This window comes from Sphaerodactylus townsendi, linkage group LG08 (genome assembly GCF_021028975.2).
Source record: "Sphaerodactylus townsendi isolate TG3544 linkage group LG08, MPM_Stown_v2.3, whole genome shotgun sequence".
Taxonomy (NCBI): Eukaryota; Metazoa; Chordata; class Lepidosauria; order Squamata; family Sphaerodactylidae; genus Sphaerodactylus; species Sphaerodactylus townsendi.
The window spans coordinates 67,822,578-67,846,811 of NC_059432.1; the positions used below are offsets into that span (position 1 = coordinate 67,822,578).

Sequence of the window (24,234 nt, forward strand, 5' to 3'; positions counted from 1 at the left end):
GTTTCTGCCCTCCCCAGAGCCTGGAGAGAGCAGAAGCCGGCCTCCTGGCCAGGGATGTGCTTTTAAAAGCATGGAGGCTGGGGGCAGGGGTCAGGGCCCCATCCACTGGCCCTGCCCCCCAGCCTGAATGGAGGGTGGGATTTGAGGCACTGTTTAAGCACCGCCCCGGACTCCGTGCCTTTAAAAACTATGTTTTGTTTGGCATTCCCTCACTGGCCCTCCTTAAATATGTTTTAACATTGTATGCGGTCTGTCAAGTTGTTGTTTTTAATTGGTTTATACTACAGATTTTGCTTGTTTTAATGCTTTTGACATTAGGGACGCTAAGCTGGATAGAATGTTGGCATAGAAACATTTTAAATACATTTCTTAAAGGATAATATATGCTGAGTCAACCTAACTATGCAACCTTTAAAGATGTAAGAAGTGTTTTGCTGGACCAGACTAGAACTCTTTGTAAGAATAAGTGTAACTGGTGGGGATGAAGTGATTCACCAAAAATTGAGCAGTGGTCCACGGTCTACCTTCTGCCCAACTATGACATACAAACGAAGGAAATAATTAAGGAATGCAGCACACTCTCATTTGGTATACTCTGTATTTATTAGCAGAAAATGCTTGCCATACGATAAAATTGAGCACGTTACCAAAGTGATTGTTACTTTCCTTTTTCAGGTTTTAGTGGTGCTTTTATTTGCTGATTAATCCATTCAAGGTAAGAGCTGACCTTTGTGTAGATTCCAAAGTTATCAAGTTTCCCACAGCCTTCTCCCCAGCTCACCAACCCGACTAGGAACCAGGTGTTCTTGAACTGAGTGACCATAGGACCACCGCTGTCCCCATGACAGGAATCCCTCTGATCTCCTACGATCCCTGCACACAGCATGTTATCTGAAACTGAATTATGCATAGCATGGACACATTCATTCCGAGGTGCCACTGGGATTTCGATGTAATTGAGGACAGAAGTGTAGTTATTTGCTGAGTTCCCACTCTGGCTGCCCCAGCCAGTCACCACCATCCGTGTCCCTTCTTTCATTAGCTGCTCCTCTGCAAGGTTCTTGATGGGTAGGCATATGGGCAGCACGTACTTGTTGAAGAAAACTGGATGGGCCAGGTGCAGCAGTGCAATGTCATTATCAGAGGTACTTCTGGAGTAGTTTTCATGAGGCACTAGCTTATCGGTGAAGATAGCTTGCTCTCCATCATCTGTTCGCCAGCGGTGATATTTGCCTATAAGAGCAACAAGAAAGCAGAGAGAGTGAGTACTGTTCTCATGAATCCAGGCCTCTTAAATCCACACCTCTCAAAACAATGAAGTAAAACTTTTAAAGTGTGTGTGTGTGTGTGTGTGTGTGTGTATTGTGAGTCACCCTTCCTTTCCTGAATCCCAAGGAAAGTAGTACAACTTAACACTAGGAAGTGGTGGCTATCTGCTTTTCTGCAGAGTAAAGTCAAAGGGCCAGTTTATCCATCTAACAGAATCTTGCATTGTACTGAACTTGAGATGGTGAAGCTTTACCACAGAACCACATAAGCTGAAGGGGGGATGGGGGAGAAACCATAAGCAAGGAGTAGGGGTGTGTGGGTGGGAACTTGCATTTAGAATGAGATGGGATGGCAAAGCAAGAAAGACAGTCTGATCATTACCTGACTGGCTAGGTATGAAAGTAGCAGAGTGATAGCCTATACCATAATTTACCAGCCAAAAAGTTATTTGCAGGCCTCTGCTTAAGTATTAAAAGACTTCCTTGTGGAATTATACATTAGATTGCATCCTAAACTATCCATAGAAAACTAGCAAGTCAGGGAGAAAGATTTAGCAAAGTGTTCTCTCTGATAGGCTATTTGTCTACTTGTGGGGACTTTTTGGTGTGTGCATCTGATGGAGCATTCAGCTCCTCCAGCCTGCTCATTTATTTTTTTCATATATGCCTGCACCTAAAGCCTAGTCCAGAAAAGATTTTCCACTTAATTCTGCTAATTGTACAACCTGAGTTTAAAATATTTGATGCACTGGGGAAATGGATGTGGATGCTTCAAGATTTACATAACTTAAATGTTGCAAGCAACAATAAAACAAGTTTGGATTTTATTGCCTTTGTGTTAATTCCAAGATGTAATGGTAAGACATATATCTAACAAATAAAAACCAACAAAACTGACTACCAGTATTAAAAATCATCAAAAGCAAAAACCAGAGAAATTGAAATGCAACAACAAATGAACTTCACTCAGATACATGTTAATGCAATTGCAAATGCATTAACATTTGCAGTTAGAAATGTAATTGCAAATGTAAATGAACTCCACCCTGACACATACAAATGTGTCTCACCACTCTGTGAGGTAGACAAAACATATACTCCACGACACAATCACTCCACACTGTGCCACTAAGAGAAACATGTTACCATGACATGCCTCTGAAGATGCCAGCCATAGATGCGGCTGAAACATAAGGAGCAAAAACCACCAGACCACAACCACACAACCCAGAAATCCCACTATAGTGAGTTAACAAACTCTTAGTTCTTTGACTCTGATAACTGAATTAATATCTGTCAGCCTAGCTCGTTTAGCACTTCTTAGTCTTTCTAGTCTAGTCTTAACTTGAGTACTGAAGAGACCATACTCTATGTCTCCAAAGGTAGATAGGGAGCAAAAATGATCCTGGAAAAGTGCCCACCCACACATCTATCCTTCCCCCAATATGACAAGGGGAGAAAGAGCAGGTTCTGGTCATGGTGGCAATGTGCACCTGTCCCATGTATTGCTGGAGCCAACCTGGCTCCCACAGGACTGTGAGGTGAATCTTGTCTCAGTTGGGGCCAGAGTAGTCTCAGCAAAGGAGGTGGCCCCAAAACCATTGGTCCACTGGGACTTTTTCTGGGAGTCTTGATGGTCAGACCACCCTTGTGTGTCTCTATGTCCTGCCCATTATTTTCCGGGAAGGAAAAGCCCTAATGTATTGATTGAAGTGTCCCATATTACAAAGAAAGGCATCCTTTCTCCTTACCAAATTTCAATTTGAATACTCCTTCACCCTCCAAACAATGAGCAGCTGTTAGCACCCAGGTGGGGTGTATGAGAACACCCCCACACTTAAATTTTCCTGCTCCATTGATCAGCATAACCTGAAACAAAAAAAGAAAAGATATAGGGCCACTGACTCATTTTCACATACGGTATTATTTACTTTACAGCTATGTTCAACATAGCTCTATTGGAGTTCTCAGCATCTAATATTTTGCTTCCTGTGTTTAGATAAAGTCCCAATATTTTTCCAATTAAGATATTTTTAATGGCTTGGAATAAACTGCATAGAATTTTCGTCTCACATTTAATGGAGCTGTGCTTTTCTGCTTCTTGATTTTTTTACAAGTCCACCACATGTGAAAGAAGGTTCCGACCTTTCTTACATCTCCAACATATACCATCATGTTGTTTTGTCATTTTCTCAATCACTTCAGGGATAATGTACCATTTGAAAAACATTTTATATCAGTTCTCCTTCAAAATCTGACTTGCAGTAAATTTAATATTTTTAGACCGTAACGATCCCTATCATTGAAGAGTTATCTTCCTTGAAGTTTTGCATCCATTTCATCATACCTGTTTTTAGTTGTTCCATTTGTGTTTCCATTTTCAGTAAAATCTTATATATTCCGCCCATCAAATATTGAATCTGTGTTATAATCTATTTTTTGAAGTCTGTTAAATCCCATAGTATTCCTCTCTGTGAACTTAGTTCTCTTTTGAGTCCAGATGAGATCTGGAAATATGTCAGCCATTGTATTTTTCTTCCCTCTTTCGTTACTGTTCACCATGATTTAATTTCTTGTTGCTTGTTAATCATATCTTTGTATATTATAATTCTTCTTTAAAGTTTCAGCATTGCTGTGTGCTTTCATCAGGGACTTTAGAGGTGAAGTTGCAGGGCTGAGTCGTAGATGTGTTTTTTTCCAGATTTCAACTTTCTTATTACACACAAGTCTTTTTTTATCAGCTGTTTCTTTAAATCTGGTTTTTCTTCCCATAAGTAACTGTGTATACCTGTTGTAAAGCCTACAGTTCCTCTTTTCCTACATTTCCCTACATTTCTCTACATTTACCTGTTGCAAAGCCGACATTTCACAAGACTATGAACTGGGTTTAATATCCAATCAGCAATCCAAGTCCAGACTGAAATTTTTTGATAACTGCTCCTGATGTTCCACACAATGTACCTGAGCTGGTGATGCAGTTGGAGATCAGGATGGCACACAGACACTCCTTCACATAAGTAATAACCTGAGCTTAGGCACAAGCTGGGTATGCTTTAGTTAAATCTGCTATGACTACTGTGTACTGTAGTCTAGCCCAGCGGGTAGCCCAGGCTAACTTGATCTCATTAAATCTTGGAAGCTAAGTATAGTTGGCCCTGGTTAATACCTGAATGGGAGACTGCAAATAAGTTCACACTTGTTATGCAGAGTCAGGCAATGGCAAACCACCTCTGAATGCTTCTTGCCTTGAAAACCCTATGGGGTTGCAATAAGTCACCTGCAACATGATGTCAAAAAGCAAAAAAATAAGGGATGATGCTACTGGCAGCAGAATTGCTGGGAAGTGGGATAAGGATGAAAAAAGTCTTGACAACCTGGGCTGCCCTGGAAACCAATCCAAGTGCCGCTAGAACACCATACTTATTCTTCTCAAACACCTTGCCTTTTGGATTGGTTGGGATTCAGCAGGAGTCAAACATGCTGAGAGCAAGAGCAAAATAAATCTCTATCTAGGAGGACTGCACGGTGGTTCTTGGCTGATATGTCAAGTAGGATGGGTAAACAAGAAAAAATGTTGCTTAGCAAACTGTGGCAAAATACACGGTATGTGTGCGTCTGTCACTTTAGAGTGACTGAATAGGAAATTTTGTGCTAGTTGGTGGGAAAGGAAATTTCCCCAATAGAAGCAGCTGCTGATAACTGAAGAACTCTTCAAAACTCCTTACCTGCCAAGGGCTGTCTCCTTTTTTTCCAGGTTTCCCTGAAATGAGTTTTATGTTCAGCCCGCTGATCGGAGACTGGGGATCCACAACTCTCCCACAGGGGAACTCCACTGCAAAAAGGTAATTGAAAGATTGTATGGAAAGATTATGACCCAAACCATCCCTATCAGATTGTGCTTACCTCCCAAAAATCCACCCTATGTTTCAATCAAAATGTTCAAAATCATTTTGTACTTTCCTTATTTCTGGAAACTGTATAAATATAATTAATTGTTTCATTCCCAACTTTCCAGCTGATCAATCTGAAGTATCTTTTCAGTAAATAGTATGGCTGTATCTTTTGTAATCATAATTAAATTTTAGAAAGAGCTATTTTACACAAGGAATTATTACTTTGTTTTTTCCTGTGTTTGTGAGATATCACACAAAACTGTAGTTTAATAAAATGCTAATATTTTCAGTATTTTAGAAATGATCTTATCAACTTTTTCTAATGCATGTTGGAATCCATATGTCTCCTCCCCAAAAGACTTCAGACAGCTACAGAGATCAGTTCCTTTGGACAAAATGGCTACTTCAGAGGGTTGGCTTTATGGTATGTGCAGCTGAAATTCCTCTTTTCCCCAAATCCCACCTTTGCCATCTGTGCTTCCTTCTTCCTTACCAACAGTTTGACAAGAAGTGTGATCATCCTTCAGTTGGTATCCTGAAGCACAACTGCAGGAACGCTGGTCCTTCACTTCATCCTCATGACAGAAATGGTCACAGCCTCCATTGTCAATAGAGCAGTTGGTGTAGTTGGTCACTGGGTAGCAAGAGCAATAAAAGAAGTGATGAAAAAAGGCATTATCTGTCACAGAAAGATTAACTGGAGTCACTTTAATGACCTCTTTGAAGCTATACAGAAATAAAACTAATTGAGGGTTAATTCAGATGACCCAAAACTGTTTTGTCTGTAGTATAAGGTAATTAGGAACCCGGACTGGATCCATTATTGGACCCCCTTCCCCTCCTCTGCACACAACCCAGCACTGTTGCCCTCCTTGCATTCCAGTCACCTGCATTCTTCCCACCTGCTTGCATATCCTTCCTTTGTTGGCTTACAAGCCTTCTCACTGCCCAAGCTCACAAATTCCTATAGCCTTTCCCCTAATGGCATTGGGCAGTGAATGCAGTAGGGAGAGTGGATGGTTGGAGTGGGCAATGAATGAGCAAGGGCTCTAGCAATGGGGAAACCTTGGGTCCAGCAGCATCCCCACTTAAGGATATGCAGATGCCAGCCCTGCAGAGCCCTCACTATCTGCTGCCAGAGATCTAACTAGATTGTTTTGCAATATAGTTTGTTGTAATGGACTCAGAATTTGCAGATGGCACATTTCATCTGGTGTAAATGAGCTCTGAGGCAGCTCTTATTGGAGATTTAGGAATATTGTGGTTGAGATTTAGAGAAGAGGTTGGCCATTAGTGAGGGGAATGTTGCAACTTTCCCACCATTCAAACTACTCTTATTTTGTTGCCAGGAAACCACATTTTTGCTTCTAGCTGCAGCAAGATGTACCCACTTCAAACACACAGGAGTGTGCAACTACACTTTGTTAACCTATTCCAACAACTGATGAGGGAAAACCTTCCTGCAAGGTTATTCCTTCACTGCTAAGAAGCAACAGATTTGTTTTTGTTTGGTAGAACCTTTTTTGTACAGCCTGTAAGAAGTAGTCATCGGGAAATATCTTTGGATCAACAAGTATTTTCTGCAATGATTTAAATACTCCTCTGAGCTTTAACCAATACACAATGTTTGTGCTTTAATGGAGGACTGAAGTCTGTAATTACCATGTTGGCACAGGTGACCCTCCCATCCTGAGTTACAAACGCAGCTAAATCGCTCAAAGCTGTCCACGCAGGTTCCATTGACACATGTCACATTTTCACACTGATCTCCATCTAAAAAGACATTTGCAGAGAAACTCAGACAATGTGCTATGTAGTACACTGCAAGTTACAGGCCAAATACATGTTTTGCAGGTTCTCCCAACCAACCTATGTAGCTTACTTCCTTCAATATACTTTATCTCTCTTATGCCTATGAGATTCCCAGAAGTACCAACAGCCACAAAAGCAGTGAGTTTTGGGGAACAATGGGTGTTGAGCCTCTGAGCCCTCGTACTGTCTGGGATGCCTCTCCCCAAGGTCTGAGGAGCCCTTCCTCTGGTTTCTAACAGGGTATCTGTATGAAGCTGCACTTCAGCGGCCCTTTCCAAAAACTATCAGGTCCTGAGTTGGGCCGTAGCTTCAGGGTAGCATTCTCCTTGGTCGTCCAGGCCCTCGCCCTTTTTATTTCCTCTGGGTTCCACTCCCAGCCTTTCCCCTGGGCTTTTCTCTCAGAGCCTTTAAGGGCTCTCATCCAGCCCACTTGCTCCTCCCGTTCCTTCCTGGCCAGGCAGGGCCCCATCTGTAGTAATGCACTGCTGACCCAGCAGCACCGTGGTAGAACGTTGGGACGCCAACGAACCTACGGCCTTCTGGTCGCACCGCACCCCCACTCCTCATCCCCCTATGAGTCACGGGTCATGAACTGTCTGGCTCAGTCACCGGGCGCAGGGACAATGGTCTTGCCCCCAGGTGAGGATTAGGCTCAGACGCTTACGCTCCTCTCCGCACGTAGCCAGGTGAGATCATGCATCACATGATGATCTCCCGACCTCCCGCCTCCCGCTCTCCCGGAACTCCCCCCGGTCCTCCCTCCTACACGCCCCCGATAGAATAACAATAAAAGGTGCCAGGAACTGGCACGCGGGAGACTCGCTAGGAACACGGACCTCCGGGCTCCCGCTGCTGGCGATCTCCACCAGATGTTATCTCCGTGTCTCGTCTCGTTCTTACGCTGACCACGTGGGTCGACTACAAGCTGGTGCCGAAACCCGGGAATCCCCTCGAACCTCCACCCTGCTCACCGTCGCCTGGGAAAGGGCCGCGATACCGAAGTCCGCTGGATCGGCGCATCCAGGGACCACCGTTTCGGTATCGCCTGTCCTCTGGATCGGCGCATCCAGAGACACGCGTCCTAGGACACTCTCGTCCGACGGAACACCGGTGAGTATGGGAGTTTGCAAAAGCAGGGCTTATGACAAGCACGTTGACGAACTGAAAGCGTTAGCGAAATGCGGCAGGGTCCCCGTAAAGAGAAGGGAGCTGCGCAAATTGGTTGAGGAGATTGAAGCTCAGTGTCCATGGTACCCAGAGGGGGGGACATTGAATCTTAAGGACTGGGAAAACATCGGGCGCACTCTTTTCGCGACAGAGCCTAAGCGCCGATGTCACTGCTACTGGCGATGGAGACAATGTTATGTCGCCATCAGCCTGCAGACCTATGGCTCCCTTGCCGTAGGGCGCCCTCCTTTCGATCTTTTCACCTTCAATTTCAACCCCGGAATTTTCTCTATCCACTAAATTGGACGCCTGTCCTCCTTCTGCCCCCCTTGCTCCTTCGCCCATTTCAAACTCTCCCGTGGCTCAGCCGCCCCCTCCCCTTGCTCCGCCTTCATTTTCCGAAGCCACTGCACCTCCGTCAGCGCCACGTAATGGCGCGGGTTTCAAAACTCTCGCAGAACGTATTAGCCACGATCTGCAGAAGAAAGAAACCCTGACGGAAGACGATGCCGATATTCTTGCATTGTGCCCTGTCCATTTCACAGATACCGAGGGGGAGGGTGGCGTCATTCGGCGGATTGTCGAGTACCGCCCTTTAAACTATAACATCCTCACCGAGCTCCGCAAAGCGATGCGAGACGTAGGAATCACTAGCCCCTACGTGAGAGGCATGCTGGAGGCAATCGCGAGGAATCACCTAATGGTTCCGGACGACTGGAACCATTCGCATGCTCCTGAGCCCTGCACAATTTGTGATCTGGGAAAGCGAGTTCCGCCAGCAATGCATCAGCAGGGGAGCCGCCTCCGGCGGCGCCTACACAGCCGCTCAGCTTTACGGTTTCGATGCTTTCGCCAACCCCAACGATCAGATTGTCCTGCCTGAGGCCACCGCTATACGATTCGCCTCTGAGTGCGCCTATAAGGCGATTTATCAAAGTCCCAATGCCGGCCAGCCAACCCAGAGTTTCTCCACCATCCGGCAAAAACCCCAAGAGCCCTATGCCGAGTTTGTGAACAGGCTCCAGGAAGCGCTCAAGAGGCAGGTAGATAGCGAAGAGGCCCAAAACGAGCTCCTCATGTGCCTCGCAAAAGAGAACGCCTCCACGGAGTGCCGCAGGGCAATCACGGGCCTGGGCAAAAATCCTGAACTGGCCGACATGCTTAAGGCTTGCCAGGACATCGGATCCTCCGCCCACCAAGGTGGGCGCCTCGCCGCAGCACTCTCCACGGCGGGAGGCAGCCTCAGGATGACTGCTTTAACTGCGGCAGACCCGGACACTTCGAAGGGAGTGTAGGCAGCCCGGTGGGGGGCCTACAACCCCGATGGAGGAGGGCCCTCCCCCAGGAGGAGAAGGCCACCTAAAACCCGGTGCCCACGATGCCAGAAAGGCTTCCACTGGAGAAACGACTGCCCGTGAAACTCCCGCCCGAGCGTCTCCCCAGCCCAAGACCAAGGAGGAGAATACTGAGCAGACCCAAACACCAAGGCCCCTGCCAAAACCACCCCCCTCTCGTGGCATCTCGCTCGCATGCACCCAGCCCATCTCCTTTAAGTTCCCCCCACGAGGGTTCTTGTCGCCCCAACCCAGTATGACGAGCCCATCCCTACCGGGACTATTGGGCTAGTGCTGCCAAAGGCCTCTGCCGCTGAACAGGGACTGTTCATCGTCCCCGGAGTGATCGACTCCACGCACCAAGGACCCATCCATCTCCAAGTCTGGACAAACATCCCACAGGAGTTGCCTGCGGAGCCAGCTGCGCTCAGTTGATTCTCTTGCCCCATGCGCTGCCCGCTGCCGACCCAATAAAGGCTACAAGCCCCAGCAGCCAACATGGCGCAGCGCCTACACCACCGTCGCGGTGGAGAGGCCTATCGGGAGCTCCCGCATACATACCTGGAGCTTCGCCATAGAAGGATGTATGTTCAAGGGCCTGGTGGACACGGCGCTGATGTTACCGTCATCAGAGCAGCCGAGTGGCCCGACCAGTAACCGACCGAGGCTTGCCCACACATCTGGGGGGTGGGGAGACAAACCATGCGTGACGGAGCATCCGCCCGCTCCACGGTCCAACAGCCCAGGGCTCGAGCGGACGGCTCACAGTCCGCCCCATCGTTTTAGACATCCATGTCAATCTCTGGGGAAGGGACCTCATGAGTCAGGTCAAAACGACTTTGGTCTGGGATGGGTAAAGCCGTCACAGATCATTGATCCCAATCGTGCCTTCCAAAAATTACTTTCTATTTCCGTAAGAAAACTGTTTCCCTCTCCCCTCCTCTTCTCCTTCTGTTTTTCGACCAGTAGTAGAGGCGGGAGGGCCAATTGGCTGACTGGCCCTCCTGGATTAAAATCTGGGCCCGTCCTGGTACCGCAGCACTGCCAGGACAGGCCCCAGGTTAAAAAGGGGCTGCCACCATTATGCCCCTAATACCCAAACCCGTTTGGGTTATGGCTGCCCAGCGCCTGGCAACTTTATCAATACCACGTTAAAGGCCAGGCGCCTAGCCGAAGCCGCCCCTATAAGGGCGGTCTCGGCAGGCGGCAATTCCCAAGATAATTCGATCACAAAATTTTAGCACCATCCAGCTCCCCTGCGTTAGCCACCAAGGTCACGGTAAGTGCAACTCCCTTGCAAAGAAAACCCCCCCTTTTTGTTTGTGTGCGAGGAATCTGCCTCTAATCGCCTGGTGCATCATTCTCGGATGCACCCATCCCCAAAGGCGCTTCCAAAAGCCCTTTTGTGTTGCTGATCGCATGCATACCCACAATCCCCAGGACCCGCCTGTTCCCTCCCCTCGAGGCTTTCCGGACCCTCGCTTTGACGCACCCTGATGGCGGCTCTGAAGCCAATTCCCACCAGGGTCGCCTACCTCCTGCCCTCCTCTCAAACGAATTAAAGAAGAGAGGAGTAGCCCCAGGAGGATTGCATTAAAAGCTTAACCTTCACAGGGCTGCCAAAACAAGCCTTCTTATAATTAAAACTCTAAACTCTAAACCCCACTGACTCAAACAAGAAACCCGATCCCGATCTCCCGCCATTGGCTCTAGAAGCTGAGCCTGGGCGGGACCCATTATAATGCCTGGGGAAAGGGGGTGTGTTTCAGTCCCTCTTCCTACAGGTCCCTGTGGACTCCGATTTGCCATGACAGGCCAACCCATGGAATGGCGCCAGGAGGAAACCAACCCCATCCCGGAGATGGAACACATCTCTCTAAAGGATCCCGCCCAGCGGTCTCAACAGGAACGCCGTCGCCAACGCCCAAAGATCCGAATGACCTGGGGAGACGTCAAGGCGACCACCAGCCAAGCCCTAGAGCTGCTGCGCCAGCAAGACCACCCGAGACACGAGAACCTCTGTACGCTCTCTTTGCGATCAACACCGCCAACCGGGCGGCCCCCATGCTTGGCCTGCTCTACTGCCTCCTGCCGATGGCGCTCGGCCACCCCCTGACGAGCTTTCACCAGACCAACATCTGGGAGCAGTTTGCTGCCGCTGCCAACGTCTCATCTTTCTGCCTGGGCCAGTACCTAGGAGTCGGGAGCCTGCTAAGCTCCTGCCTGCTCCCCGTCTGCAAAGCGCCCGGAGACTTCCTACCGGAGTCTGGGCTAAGCCCCTTCATGAATGCCTCATCCATCAGGTACTCGATGAGCGCCGACTGGGGACCCGTCGTCCAAACCCTCCCGGCTGGCGCTCTCTCCCTTGTCACCAAGACTGTCGCTAACCACGAATCTAACACCTGCGCCCGCATCACCGGCGCAGCCAAACGGGGAACCGACCCGGGCCCATTCATCGGCTCGGCCAATTGGAACTGCACACACATGGAGGACATTCCCCGTGTTAGGAAACATCCTGTTCCACAGGGGCTGGTTCTGGCCCTGAGGCGAGAGAACGCTTAACTACATTCCCGCCCGACTCTCTGCGGAACTCTTTGTTGCCTCAGTCGCCTCACCATGCGTCCTACCCCAGGCTCCACCGGGGAGCCCGGACGCCGCCGCCGCCGCTCCGCTCTGCCTTCGACCCCTCCTGCCGGAGCTGACGCGGTCGCAGCCTCTCCAGCGGAGTTCGTCTCCCTCGCAACTCCCTAGTGGGAGTCCCCGGACTCGCTTCTTACAATGCTAAGACTATTGGCCGGCTGGCCTGTGCCCTGGCGAAGCCCATCAATTCTACCTCCATTGCTCTGGATGCTCTGGCCTCCGAGCAGCAGGAACTTCGTCAAGCGACCCTAGACAATCCTGTCGCTATTGATTACTTATTGTTATTACATCACCAAGGTTGTGAGAATGTACATAATATGTGTTGTTTTAATCTTTCTGATAATTCCCAATTGATTCATATGAAAGTACGTGAGCTGCAAGAAGTTGTATCTAATCTGAAATATGATGTTTTGCCCCATTGGTGGTCAGCCCTCTGGAGCTGGCTGCCGGGAGGATGGTTGAGTGCTATTGTGCAGCTCTGCATTGGTTTAATTGTGTGCCTCGTTATCGGATCTTGTTTCGTTCAATGTGTGTCTAATATTGCCTGTAGCGTGTGTAAGAAGCCCCTCGAATGTCCCTTACCCGCAACCAAGTTCTAATGTTACACAAGCAGCTCGGTCAGCTTGACCAGGCGAAGCCCGGAGGAGACAAGCGTCCCTTTAAATCACCCCTTAGCATTTCGGTCCCCCTTTTCTAAAATGTAAAAAAGGAGGAGATGTAGTAATGCACTGCTGACCCAGCAGCACCGTGGTAGAAACGTTGGGACGCCAACGGACCTACGGCCTTCTGGTCGCACCGCACCCCCACTCCTCATCCCCTATGAGTCACGGGTCATGAACTGTCTGGCTCAGTCACCGGGCGCAGGGACAATGGTCTTGCCCCCAGGTGAGGATTAGGCTCAGACGCTTACGCTCCTCTCCGCACGTAGCCAGGTGAGATCATGCATCACATGATGATCTCCCGACCTCCCGCCTCCCGCTCTCCCGGAACTCCCCCCGGTCCTCCCTCCTACCCGCCCCCGATAGAATAACAATAAAAGGTGCCAGGAACCGGCACGCGGGAGACTCGCTAGGAACACGGACCTCCGGGCTCCCGCTGCTGGCGATCTCCACCAGATGTTATCTCCGCGTCTCGTCTCGTTCTTACGCTGACCACGTGGGTCGACTACACCCATCTCTTCCCTGCTACTGCTCCAAGACTGCAGAGGCTTCAGTTGCACTTTTGGGCCTGCTGCAGGCCCCTTGTTGAGGACCTGGGCTTCTGGTGTGCCATTGGGCCATCCCTGGACAAGGCTCTGCCTGCTTCCAGGCCTCTTCTGCCACTATGTGGCCTTTGGAGCCCAGGCAGCCCAGGGCAGGTCTCAACCCTGCCTTGCTCCATAGTGTCTGTCCACCGCCACCTGCTGCCCTGCGTGCCCCCAAGGTCTGGGTAAGTCTTTCTTCCAGAGCTTCTCCCAGGCTTTTGGGGCAGGAGTTCAGGGGCACAGTCCCCAGACAATGGAGAATTTTTGAATGGAACCCTGGTTCAAAATGGTTGAATCACTAGATGCTCACATTCCGCCAAGTCATGGAATGTTTGTAACATCTGTAGTAAAGAAAATGGAAAGTACCCACCGAATTCTCTTTGTAACACAAACCAGAGCAAGTAGCATTAAGTTAATGCATCTGGAGATAACAATACTTTGGAGTACAAAAATCAGTGTTCAGGGGAAGAAAGAAATAAAAGAAGTGAAAATACCCACTATAAACATAAAAAGTGGACCCTTCTGTACTTACCAATATATTTTGTCCAAAAATTCAGCTGCAAAGACACAAAATCTAGGTTAAAGTTGGAAACAGACTGTTTTGCATAAATGGACCCTCACTGCATCGCATCACACTTTTGTGCATATAGGATAATCATCACCCTTGATAGAGTCATTATGAGAATAAACTAGAATAAACTAGAAGCACAAACTTTGCCAAAAGAAATTTTGTCAAAAGAAACCTTTGCCAGGTTGGGCACTGTCAAAAGAGATTTCCTTTCCACATTGTCTTGCACATATTGCAATATTGGAATAAGCTAATGGACAACATTCTCAGGGAAATTATTCCCCTGGAAACAACAGGCTGCAACTCCAAGTGAGATGATGTTAAGATGCAACTCAGTTCTACTGAGATGATGCACCTCATCCCAACCCAGTGTCAACTAATATTGATTTCAGAGACATTCTATAGATTTATCTCATCTGAAATTGGCATGATTTCAGCACAGTTTACACACCTAAATTAGATATGTCAGAAATGGGAGTTGAATAGATCATAGTCATATTCTTGCTATAACATATTTCCATCTTACAACAAAACAAGTATGTGCAAAGACACTGAAAATGAATTGGAAATGGAGCAGACGGTAAATGTGACCATACAACCACTCCATTGCATACATAATTCTACCAACAGTCACATGGCTCCACAGACACCCACCAAAACAAGAAACTCAAGGGATTGCTTGACAATGCTTTTAAGGATGCCAACAAAGCATCAGCCAGTCCAAGAGAGCTCCCAAAATCATTTGTAACATCACAGACAGTGCTGGAATGAATAGCTTCTCAGGACAATTGAATGATTTGGGTTGGCCTCACTCAGACCACAGTATGTGTCAACATGGGATTGTGATTTGATCGTCACAATTGTATTACAACAACTTACTGTTGCTTCCTTGGTTTTAAATATTTCACTGGCTTCCTCAAAGTCACATTGTTCTTCATAACATTCTCGCTCCAAAAAGCCTCCTTTGAGCTCTTCCAAGAAACTATTTGCCCTCTTCTGTATTTTCAGTACTTGATTTGCTTCCCTGTCACTGTAAAACACTTTAGACAACAACAAAAATTAAAAACCATACAAGCCACCAAGACCACATTGTTAGCAGTAAGCACTAACAACTCAAATATGCTTTTCCATTTAGTATAATTGATGAGGGGAAAGCCTTTTTGAAGGGTTCTGAACAGAAAATGTGGAATGCTTTGAAGCATCTAAAAGCTGAGCTGGACAAAATTAAAGCAGATTAAAGGTGCAATCCTAAAGTGAATGTGTACTTAATACTTAGAACAGCAACTAAGTTTCCCACTGGAGTAATCTGGAAATATGCCACAGTATTGGAGATATGCTGGCATAGTCCCTGATGGTACACACCAGTCTTAACATGATGCCAGTGCAGCCATATTGGTGTAGGGTCCTGAAACGGATACAATAGTCATACCTCTTCCAACAACTATATAAAACCCAGCTAGGCTATACATAGCTTAGGTAATAGGGCACATGGACATGCATAGGGTTACAACTTACATTTATTTGCCCTCATGTAGTGCATACTTTGAAAGCATGTACACAAATGGACCTTGGTCATGGGAATGCTACAGAAATGGCAATTTGTACCAAAAGGGAGCACCAATATACATAGTCAATGTAGAACACAGACATTGTTATGGCATAATATTGCTAAACCTGGAGCACACCTCTAAGCCTTAGAGATGCAGCTTTTGATGCACCTCAGGCACATTGCATTCCTCTCTGATGGAGCTGGAGATTTGAAACCCACAGTCCTGCTGAGGAGCCTTCCTTAAGACACCCATTGGGAACATTGCCATGGTCAAAGACAGAGCCAAGCAACTCCAGCAGTGCTGCTAGCACTGCAGTTTCCTCTGCCAAGTGTAAAGATGTTCGGGTAATATGACTGAGCTGTCCATTCCTCCTTCCCTGTGTGTAGGCTTGAGGAAAGGGTGTTTTTAGGTAGACCCTTGATCATTCTCCTGTAGAACTCACAGGAAGGTGGTAGTTACAGTACTCTTACTAAGTATGCCACAAGGTATGCCACAGCAGAGTTGTGCTGTGCTTCCTTGTTTCCTTCCCTGGTTGTGGTCTGTGGGTAAAGGCAGTGTGACATCAATAAGACATGTTGGTATGACTTACAGGTGAGCTGACTTGGCTTTCAGATTGGCAGAGCTATTTTCCAGGCCAACAGACCTGGGCTTCAATGGAACCTGTTTTCATATATGCATTGTATATTTACATCGTCAATATATATGTATTGTAAGCTGTCAAATAAATGTTTTAAATAAATAAATATGTGGTTGTTGTGTCACCAGCATGCTGTTCAGTACATAGTAACTAGACATATATGGATTCCAAAGCAGTTGCAATGCTCTCCACTCCTTGAAGCAAGGCCTGTGAAAATATTTTTTCTCTGTTGAGGAAACTTCAGGTTCTGACTAGCTATGCCAAATAATTGCTGGTCATGCAGCAATAGTCAGGACTTAGGCTGCTGCTACCTACTATAGAGTTTTAAGAATTGATGCTCAGTGTATCAATTGTTCTCCATAAGCAGGAACAGTCTTATAACTAAGTGATATCACTTATTTGGTATATACCACTTAAAGTTCAAGGGCCAAGACTGCCTATGGTTGGCAAAGTAATGTGGTCTCTCCCTCCACTGTGAGGGAAGCTTTGAAATTAGCTGAAAACATTGCAAAGTTATATTTATTCTTGCGAGATTTAGTTTAAGATAGGAAGGATTACATTATGATGCCCATTTTCCCAGCTGAGACAGTCGGTTCTAAAGAACCTGTGAGGATGGAATGCCAACTCTTAGGTTTTCTTTACCAACACGTCTTCTCTGCATTAAGGCACTCAAAACGAATGCCACTGCGGCTACTGCGCACAACTGTAAAAATGGTGTTTCTGAACTCAAGATTCTCCCAAGCTTTACATAACAATGAGCTATAAATGCTCAAGTATTTCCTTTCTCACCACAGCCACTCATACTGTGACATTTAGATCTATTTTGAAGAGAATTCTATAGACAGTATGGGCTCTTCAAACCGTGTGTTTTAATATGTAATGGGGATAGATTGTAGGACATAGAATTTCTCCAACAAAACCAATGTAGGAAAGAAAGATGTACCTGAGGCTTCATGTCCACTAGGCAATAAAAAGGCAGCTGCAAACAACCAAAGGGTAATGTTTTTCCGCATTGCACCACACTTAAGATCTAAGAGAATAACCATAAAAGTAGACAACAGATTTTAGGGAAATGTGTGCTCCTGTGTCTTTTTTTTAATATTAATATTTTCATTTATTGAAACACATTCCAAGATGTGTGACTTGGAATACAAAATATGGCACATTGTTCAGCTCGGTTTTTATATTTAGCCATGTACTTATCTTATAGAAACTGGCAGTAATTTTATCCTGGTATGGCTCCTCATTGCTTTACATAGCCAATTAGCTGACATGGTTGTGTCTATTCATGACAGTACATTTCTCTTCATATTCTATGAACTTTTATGTTCCTATCTAAAAATTACTCCACTGACTTTCAAGAGGTTTGTGTTTCCAAAGCCAGAGGGATATCAGAGATTAAATTAAACATTCCTTTCTCATTTTTGCCTTACCAGATTCCCACAGTTATTTTCCACACATGCAACCTTTAATAAATTTTAGCTAGTTTTAAAAAAGTTAATCTAGTAAGGAAAATCAGAGGGCAGAGAAACTTCCAAAAGACTTACTGATTTCACCAGCTGAATCACTGTTGCCTACAGTTCTGCCATTAGATCCAGAGGACACTAGTTAATACATAACCTCAAATATTTACTCATCAGAGAAACACTCACAGAGACACTTAACTTCCTTCCAGTCAAACAAAAACTGCTTCTGTGGGGAATACCATGAATCACTTGCTTTCAGACATCTTCGATGTTATTCTTTGTTGGTGGTGAAGATACAACAGTGCTGAACATCCTCCAGGATAACAGAAAGACAAAATTTACTCCATTTGTATTTTGCCTTTGTTCCAAGACCCATAAGTAAATGGGGAAATTTTACTTTTTGCACGTTCAGAGCCTTGCATTGTTTTCTGTCAGGGTTTTCCTGTCCTAATCCCTCCATTTGATAGGGGGAAAAAGTACTTGCAAAAGAGTTGCTTTCCTTGGTTATCTCAAACCTGGTGAAGTGATAGCAGGCAAGGCTGGCAAGAAGAGCGGACTGTGGTAGGATTGCTATTTACTAGCCGCCAGGTCAGCTCTGGAGATCTCCAACTATATAAACCATTTTTTAAAATTATGTTAAATATTCATTACGCTGCTGCTCGAGAAAATGGCTTCTGTGGAAGGTTGGCTGCATGACTACTGGGGTCCCTCCCTTCCCAGGGTCCACCCTCAAATCTCCAGGTATTTCTGAACCCAGAGGTTGCAAGAACAAACCTCCTGGAGCCAGAGTCAGCTTGAGGGTCCCTGAAATTAGAGTCTTGCTGCATTTAAATTCTACGCAGTTTTGCACTGCAGCCACTAAGAGCGCATGAACGGCAGAGTACAGTAAATGGTAGCAGCTCTGATTAGGGAGCCTTTCTGCAATGTCTACTACAAGCAGACAAATGCTTGCATACCCTGCTAAACCCATCAACCAAGCCAGCACTAGATCAAGGCTAGACCGCCAGCCCAGCTCACAACTGCTACAATGTCAGGCTGCGGCCTCCTAACAAGAGTGTCGTTTCCAGTAGTCCTTTTCCCTCTTCCTTTCCTTTCACCCAGCTCCATACTTTTGTCTGTTCAGTCACATTTTCCTGTCACATTTCCCCTCTTTTATTAATTTCTAATGCAGGGAGCGAGGTGGGGAATATATATTTCCCCAAAGGAGTAAAACAATGCTCCCTGCCCTTTACATGTATGATAATGGAATGTTAACCTGACCTAGTTGTTACACAGCTAGATTTGAGTCCAGTAGTGCCTTAGGGACCAACAAGATGTTCATAACATAAGCTTTTGAGAGTTCTGTTCATTTGATACTTTTAACAGTATACATGTGGAACTGAAGTCAGGACACTCCCAATTAGATGTAATTACATTTTAAACACTGTTCAGGCAGTGGGTTGTTGGTAGGACATCTGAAGGTACACATATTAACTTAAAAATATTTTTCCACTGATTTACTTACTAAAGATTTGATACGAAAATTTTGGTGACATGCAATCCACTTCATGAGAGGTAAGAAGTGTGCCTATGTTGATATGCACATGTATGTATGTACAAATATAAAATTAGAAATATGGTTTGGATCAGGGTTATATGGGGCAGCCTGGGGTGAACTCAGCAATGCTAATGGCAGGGAGATGAGTGGGTTTGTTTTCCCTAGTATTTCTTCTTGCCTACTTGCAAAACATTTATTGTATATGGCCAAAGGCCATTACAATTAAGACACACAAACAGAGGAATATACACAACTATAGCAAAAGCAAGCACATATAATGTTAAAAACTCCAGTCTTGTCTATTCACCTGTTTGGTTCCCTAAGCCAAGTGTGTTCATGTAAAGGAAGTTTAATTAGATTATTACCAGAAGTAATACGGCATTACCACCAGGTAGTTCAATTCAGCAAGGTTTTATCATAGCATACCACCAACACACCATCACAAGCAGCACATGTATTTGCCACACAGTGGATTTCAAATAATGCATGACTAACCCATAATGATCCTGATGAATTCGTGAGGCCAATACTGTTATCAAACATGTAATGTGACAAGTGCGAAGTGAATGCAGCTGAGACAGCTTTAGGGGTGAGTCAAAAGGTTTGGAGAATTTTTTTAAAAAAATGTATTGGTTAAAAAGCACTCCACCTTTCAGTAATTATTCAGTTGCTTCAAATAGGTTGATCACTGCTCATGCCTGCCTTTGTCTCCTGGGGGATGGGGAATCCTCTCCCTCCCTCTTCCTTTGTTACTTTAAGGCATGGCCTGTTGATGACTTTCCTTTCTGGGCTTTGAGAGACTCTGCCTTCTCTACAATATTTTGCAATGTGGCCGAAACCCCCACAGGGTCAGATGATTTGTCTGCATGACATATTGTTCTCACTTTTAATTGCTTCTATTGCCCCGGTGATGTCAGCATGCAGCAAAATCTGAATGGCTACTTAAATGTTGTATTGTTCCATTCAACAAATGATTTCTAATTGGCTACTGTCACTTATCTGGTTATCCCAGATAGCCATCATGCTGAATGGATGTCACTTGTCTTTAGCTCAATAATCAATCTGGGTAGCATTGCTGATGTATTTACTCAAGGTTTGCTCCATGATACGCGGGGATCAATCAGTGAGTATTCTAGGAGTTCTACTAGATCCTAACCATATTACGTTTACTGCATAGTTAAGTTTTGAAGCCCACCTTGAGACTCAACAAATGTGAAAAATCTGAAGCAATATGAATACTGCAGTGGCTTGCGGAAGTAAGTGGCTGGAGGATGGCGCTGCTCATGCTTACACATCAGAAGTCACACGCCTCAGGGCTTCTTAATCAAGATTCCCAGCAACGTTCAGTAACATAAACATGAAGCAGCTCCATTGATTGCCTAAGCACTGAGATCTGCCCTTAGAATCTATTTCCAGAAGTCAGTGTTAAAAGATAGGGCTACATTTATCTATAACTGCTGTTCTGCAAGGTCTTCTAAGGAGACACACATTGGGGCTGCGCCTATGCAGGCCAGCAATGGACCAGTCTTGAGCTTCCTACCTAGAAGATACTGTTACCAGTAAACAAGTCTCGTGACCACTTTCCTACCAATGGCCATATGCCCAATGGCAGAGCACCCTCTCCCTCAGTTCTGCCTGAGCCACCACAAGTCCAACAATGAGAACTCACAATGAGGTGGGAGGGAGGGAGGGAATGTACAATCTGCACAGAAGAGCTCAAAGAACAGCAGTTACAGGTAAGTGAAACCCCATCTTCTACTTCAGTCCCCCGTGCATCTCCATATTGGGGTTTTAGCAAGTTACACTCAACTATCAGATGGTGGGAAAGAGTTCTTCATGATGTTTATTTATGCAAAGATTGTAACACAGCTTTTCCAACCGCTGCTTCTCCAGCAGCTTGCAACCCCAGCACACCCACATTGCAGCTCTACACACCTCTGGGTCAACACTCCTTACAGAAATGTGCAAAAGATGCCTGGGTTGGATATGCCTGCCCCCCTAGTGCAACTTACCTCCACCCTTTTATAACACATCTTTATAGTGCTTACAATCCATTGAGACATGTTAGCGCTGATGCCCTCTTCCCTTTATTAGGAACTGCATATTTAATAAACAAAGCAGTAGCTGTCCTAAATTGTCTTGTTCTACTTAAATAAAAAAGTAATGCTTGTTTACTGGATGTATTTTTTGCCATCTTGGATAATTGGTAATGGTAAGTTATTAGAATGTTTTAAATATTTAGTTCGTTTTACATTTTAGATATATTTTGTGAGCCACCCCAAGCCTGAAAGGGAAAGGGCAACATATTAAGGGCGGTATAGAAGTGGAACAAATAAAACAAACAAACAAACAAACAAACATCTGCAACCTTTTTTCATCACTAATTCTGGCTTAGGAAAAAATATAGGTAAAATGAGTTCCTATGACAAGTGAGACTTAAAAACAGAATAGGTCTGACAACTGCCCTTTCCATATCACAGTTGCCTCCAAACACAGGAGATGAGAGCCAGTTCCACCTTGTTTGTTTAAGTGACTCACGTTGTCTTTACCAGAACTTATCTCCCCTTCAGGATGTCTATGAAACAAATGAGGAAATATTTGATTGCTCTAGGTTCAATAACATTTATATACAACACCTGATCCTCCTCAGACCAAATTCCCTGGACTAAATGATGCCGACAATGAGCACCCCAATCTAGTAATGAGGCATCTGACATTTCCACTATCTCATGGGACCTAATCCCAAACTCAACCCCCATCAACAGGAAGCAATTGTCAGACCTCATAAACATCCTGGCCCAAAGCAAATTCTTCCAGATGTCTCTGCCAGGTACTTGCTGGAATTATCTGTAGTTTAGACAACTTTAAACCTCCTCATATACCTGCTAAGCAGCAACCATACCATCCTCAGATATAATGTCCACAAAACTATTCACCTGCCTCCATAAAGACAACTGATACGCAGCCATAATTGCCAAATAACTGCCAATTCTCAGATTCAGCACAGCAGATGTATACACCTTCCATCCTAGGGCATCCAACTTTTTGTCCTCCTTGTCTACAAGTGCTGCATGATGCTGACCCCTCACTCTCAACTGCATCTCCTCAGTCACACAAGTGAGGAGGATGGATGGATAGCAACAAATCCACAGTTATCAGCCTTTATCGCATATAAATGCTCTTAACTTTTCTGATACTGCTGGCATCGGAATTGGACGCATGTCCTGCAACATCTCCACAAAGCTTTCCAACACTGGAAAAGCCACCACCCCTGGTGATTCTGAATAAAGGTGACACAAAAAATTGTCCTTTGGTTTATGAGTGGCAGTGGAGACATCTATTTCTAACACTCTAACCACCTTCAGCATTTGCTCTCCATACAACCATAACTCTTCTGATAGGGAAGTCTGAGAAATCTCCACCACCAGTGTGACAACCCCACACTGGAACTGACCACCTCGAAGGGGCTGATGGCAACCTTGCCCTTTCACTGCTAACTGTTGGGAGTCCCCGGGTCAACAGACAATGAAGTTTTCTACCAAAGAGCAGCCTTCAATTTTGATGCTCAGTAATTACGAGCCTTTGGGGTACACGGCTGGCATATTCTACATGCACCAACACTGTGGCCCTCTCCAAGGTAAATCAGGCACAGACTGCGCTCATCTTTTCTAGTCATCTTGGTGCCACATTGCACACACTTTTAAAATAAACTCCTCTGTGCCATAATGCCAATCCACCATTGGCTAACTCAGAATTGGGAACTCAGACAAATGCCTTCCTGCACCCTTAGTTCTACAGAAAACTCACAGTGAAGCTCACTCACAACTGATCTTCATCACAGCGAAAAAGGAACTGAGGGGGAGAGTACTTTGTCGTTGGGCATGTGACCACTGCTGGGAAAGTGGTCACAAGGCTGGTTTAGCGGCAAGAGCATGCTCTATGTAGGAATCTTTAGACTGGTTCATTGCTGGCCTGCGCAGATGCAGTCCCAAAGCAAGTATGCACAGAAGACTGAAATACAACTAAAGAGATCCAGGACATACAGAAGGTAGCTGTGCCATCATTAGAGTGGTGAAGTCAGACTTGCCTATTGACTCTCTGCTGCATGAAAATTTAGGTATGTGGCTCTTAGGAGACTGAACCAGTTCTATTCCCTCTTGCTCTTCCTCTTAACAGAGGAAAAACAAGGCTTTGCTTGGACAACTACATCACAGAACTGAACAACTGTGCTCCTAGATGAAGTGAGGCTGAATAATGAAATATTTTAGGAGGAACAACCTTGAAACTCACTTCCCAGCTTCTCCTCCTGTAACCCATGACTTACCATTATATTTTTTGGTTCATTTGTTTATCTCAGTGGCCTCAGTCTCAAACAAATCAAAAATTAACTTTCATTTACCATACCTATCTGACTGTGTGGGTGCATCATATTATAAGTACAGAATAATAACAACCGACTAATAATAACCTCATTTGCTGCAAGGACTAACCTCAAAAATGACTCTCTGCTATGGCTAGGGGATTTTGAAGTGTCTCAAAGTTCCTGTTACCAAAGTGCTAGGCAAGGGAGAAAACATGATGCTTAGGAAACAGAAAATGTGCATCTACGGCTGTACTTTGAAGATAGATAATTCATATACCTTCTTGGAAGAATGTCACCCCACCCCTTCTGAAGCAGTGGGACCTGGAATCGTGAGTAGCACGCTTCACAGAAGCTCCTGATTCCCCTTTTTAAGAAAAAACTTTTAAACTGACAAGATTGTGTTTTAACTTACAACAGAATTTGATAACTACAATGACTTATTTTAACCCTGAAGTTTACTGGAATTTTTAATTAATTGTCTTAATCATCCAAGAGACTTTCCGTAACTAAGATAACAAGAACACCTGCTGCTAACAGCTATAGTAGCTACTAAACTCAGCCAATTTTTTTCCAATTTTACTGCTGTTAAGTCTTTTGAATGACCTTGGGGAATTTAAAATAATAATGGGAGCCAAGAAGCACAGACACTCCTCAAACTCTCCTCTTCCTCCAAGCCAGAAAGCAAGCAGACAGACAAGGATTAATAAACACTGGTTTGATAAATCCCCTGTAGAGGGACTGCTTGAAAATATTCCT

General features: G+C 45.3%; 1 protein-coding gene across 3 annotated transcripts; it reads right to left on the reverse strand.

The window, feature by feature from the left end:
- Positions 1–584: 584 nt before the first annotated feature.
- LOC125438356 (vitamin K-dependent protein C-like) lies at positions 585–18,958 on the reverse strand. 3 transcript variants are annotated; one of them, XM_048506770.1, is made up of 9 exons: positions 17,660–18,958; positions 17,056–17,142; positions 14,805–14,965; positions 13,890–13,914; positions 6,824–6,934; positions 5,655–5,840; positions 4,994–5,100; positions 3,020–3,137; positions 585–1,233 (listed from the first exon to the last, which is right to left on the reverse strand). In XM_048506770.1, the coding sequence occupies exons 2-9, from the start codon at positions 17,123–17,125 to the stop codon at positions 659–661; spliced, it is 1,353 nt and encodes a 450-aa protein (XP_048362727.1). In that variant the 5' UTR covers positions 17,126–17,142; positions 17,660–18,958; the 3' UTR covers positions 585–658. The 3 variants fall into 3 exon arrangements, with proteins under 3 accessions (XP_048362727.1, XP_048362728.1, XP_048362726.1); XM_048506771.1 differs by having other exon boundaries at positions 5,655–5,795; positions 17,056–18,958; XM_048506769.1 differs by having other exon boundaries at positions 17,056–18,958.
- Positions 18,959–24,234: the final 5,276 nt, after the last annotated feature.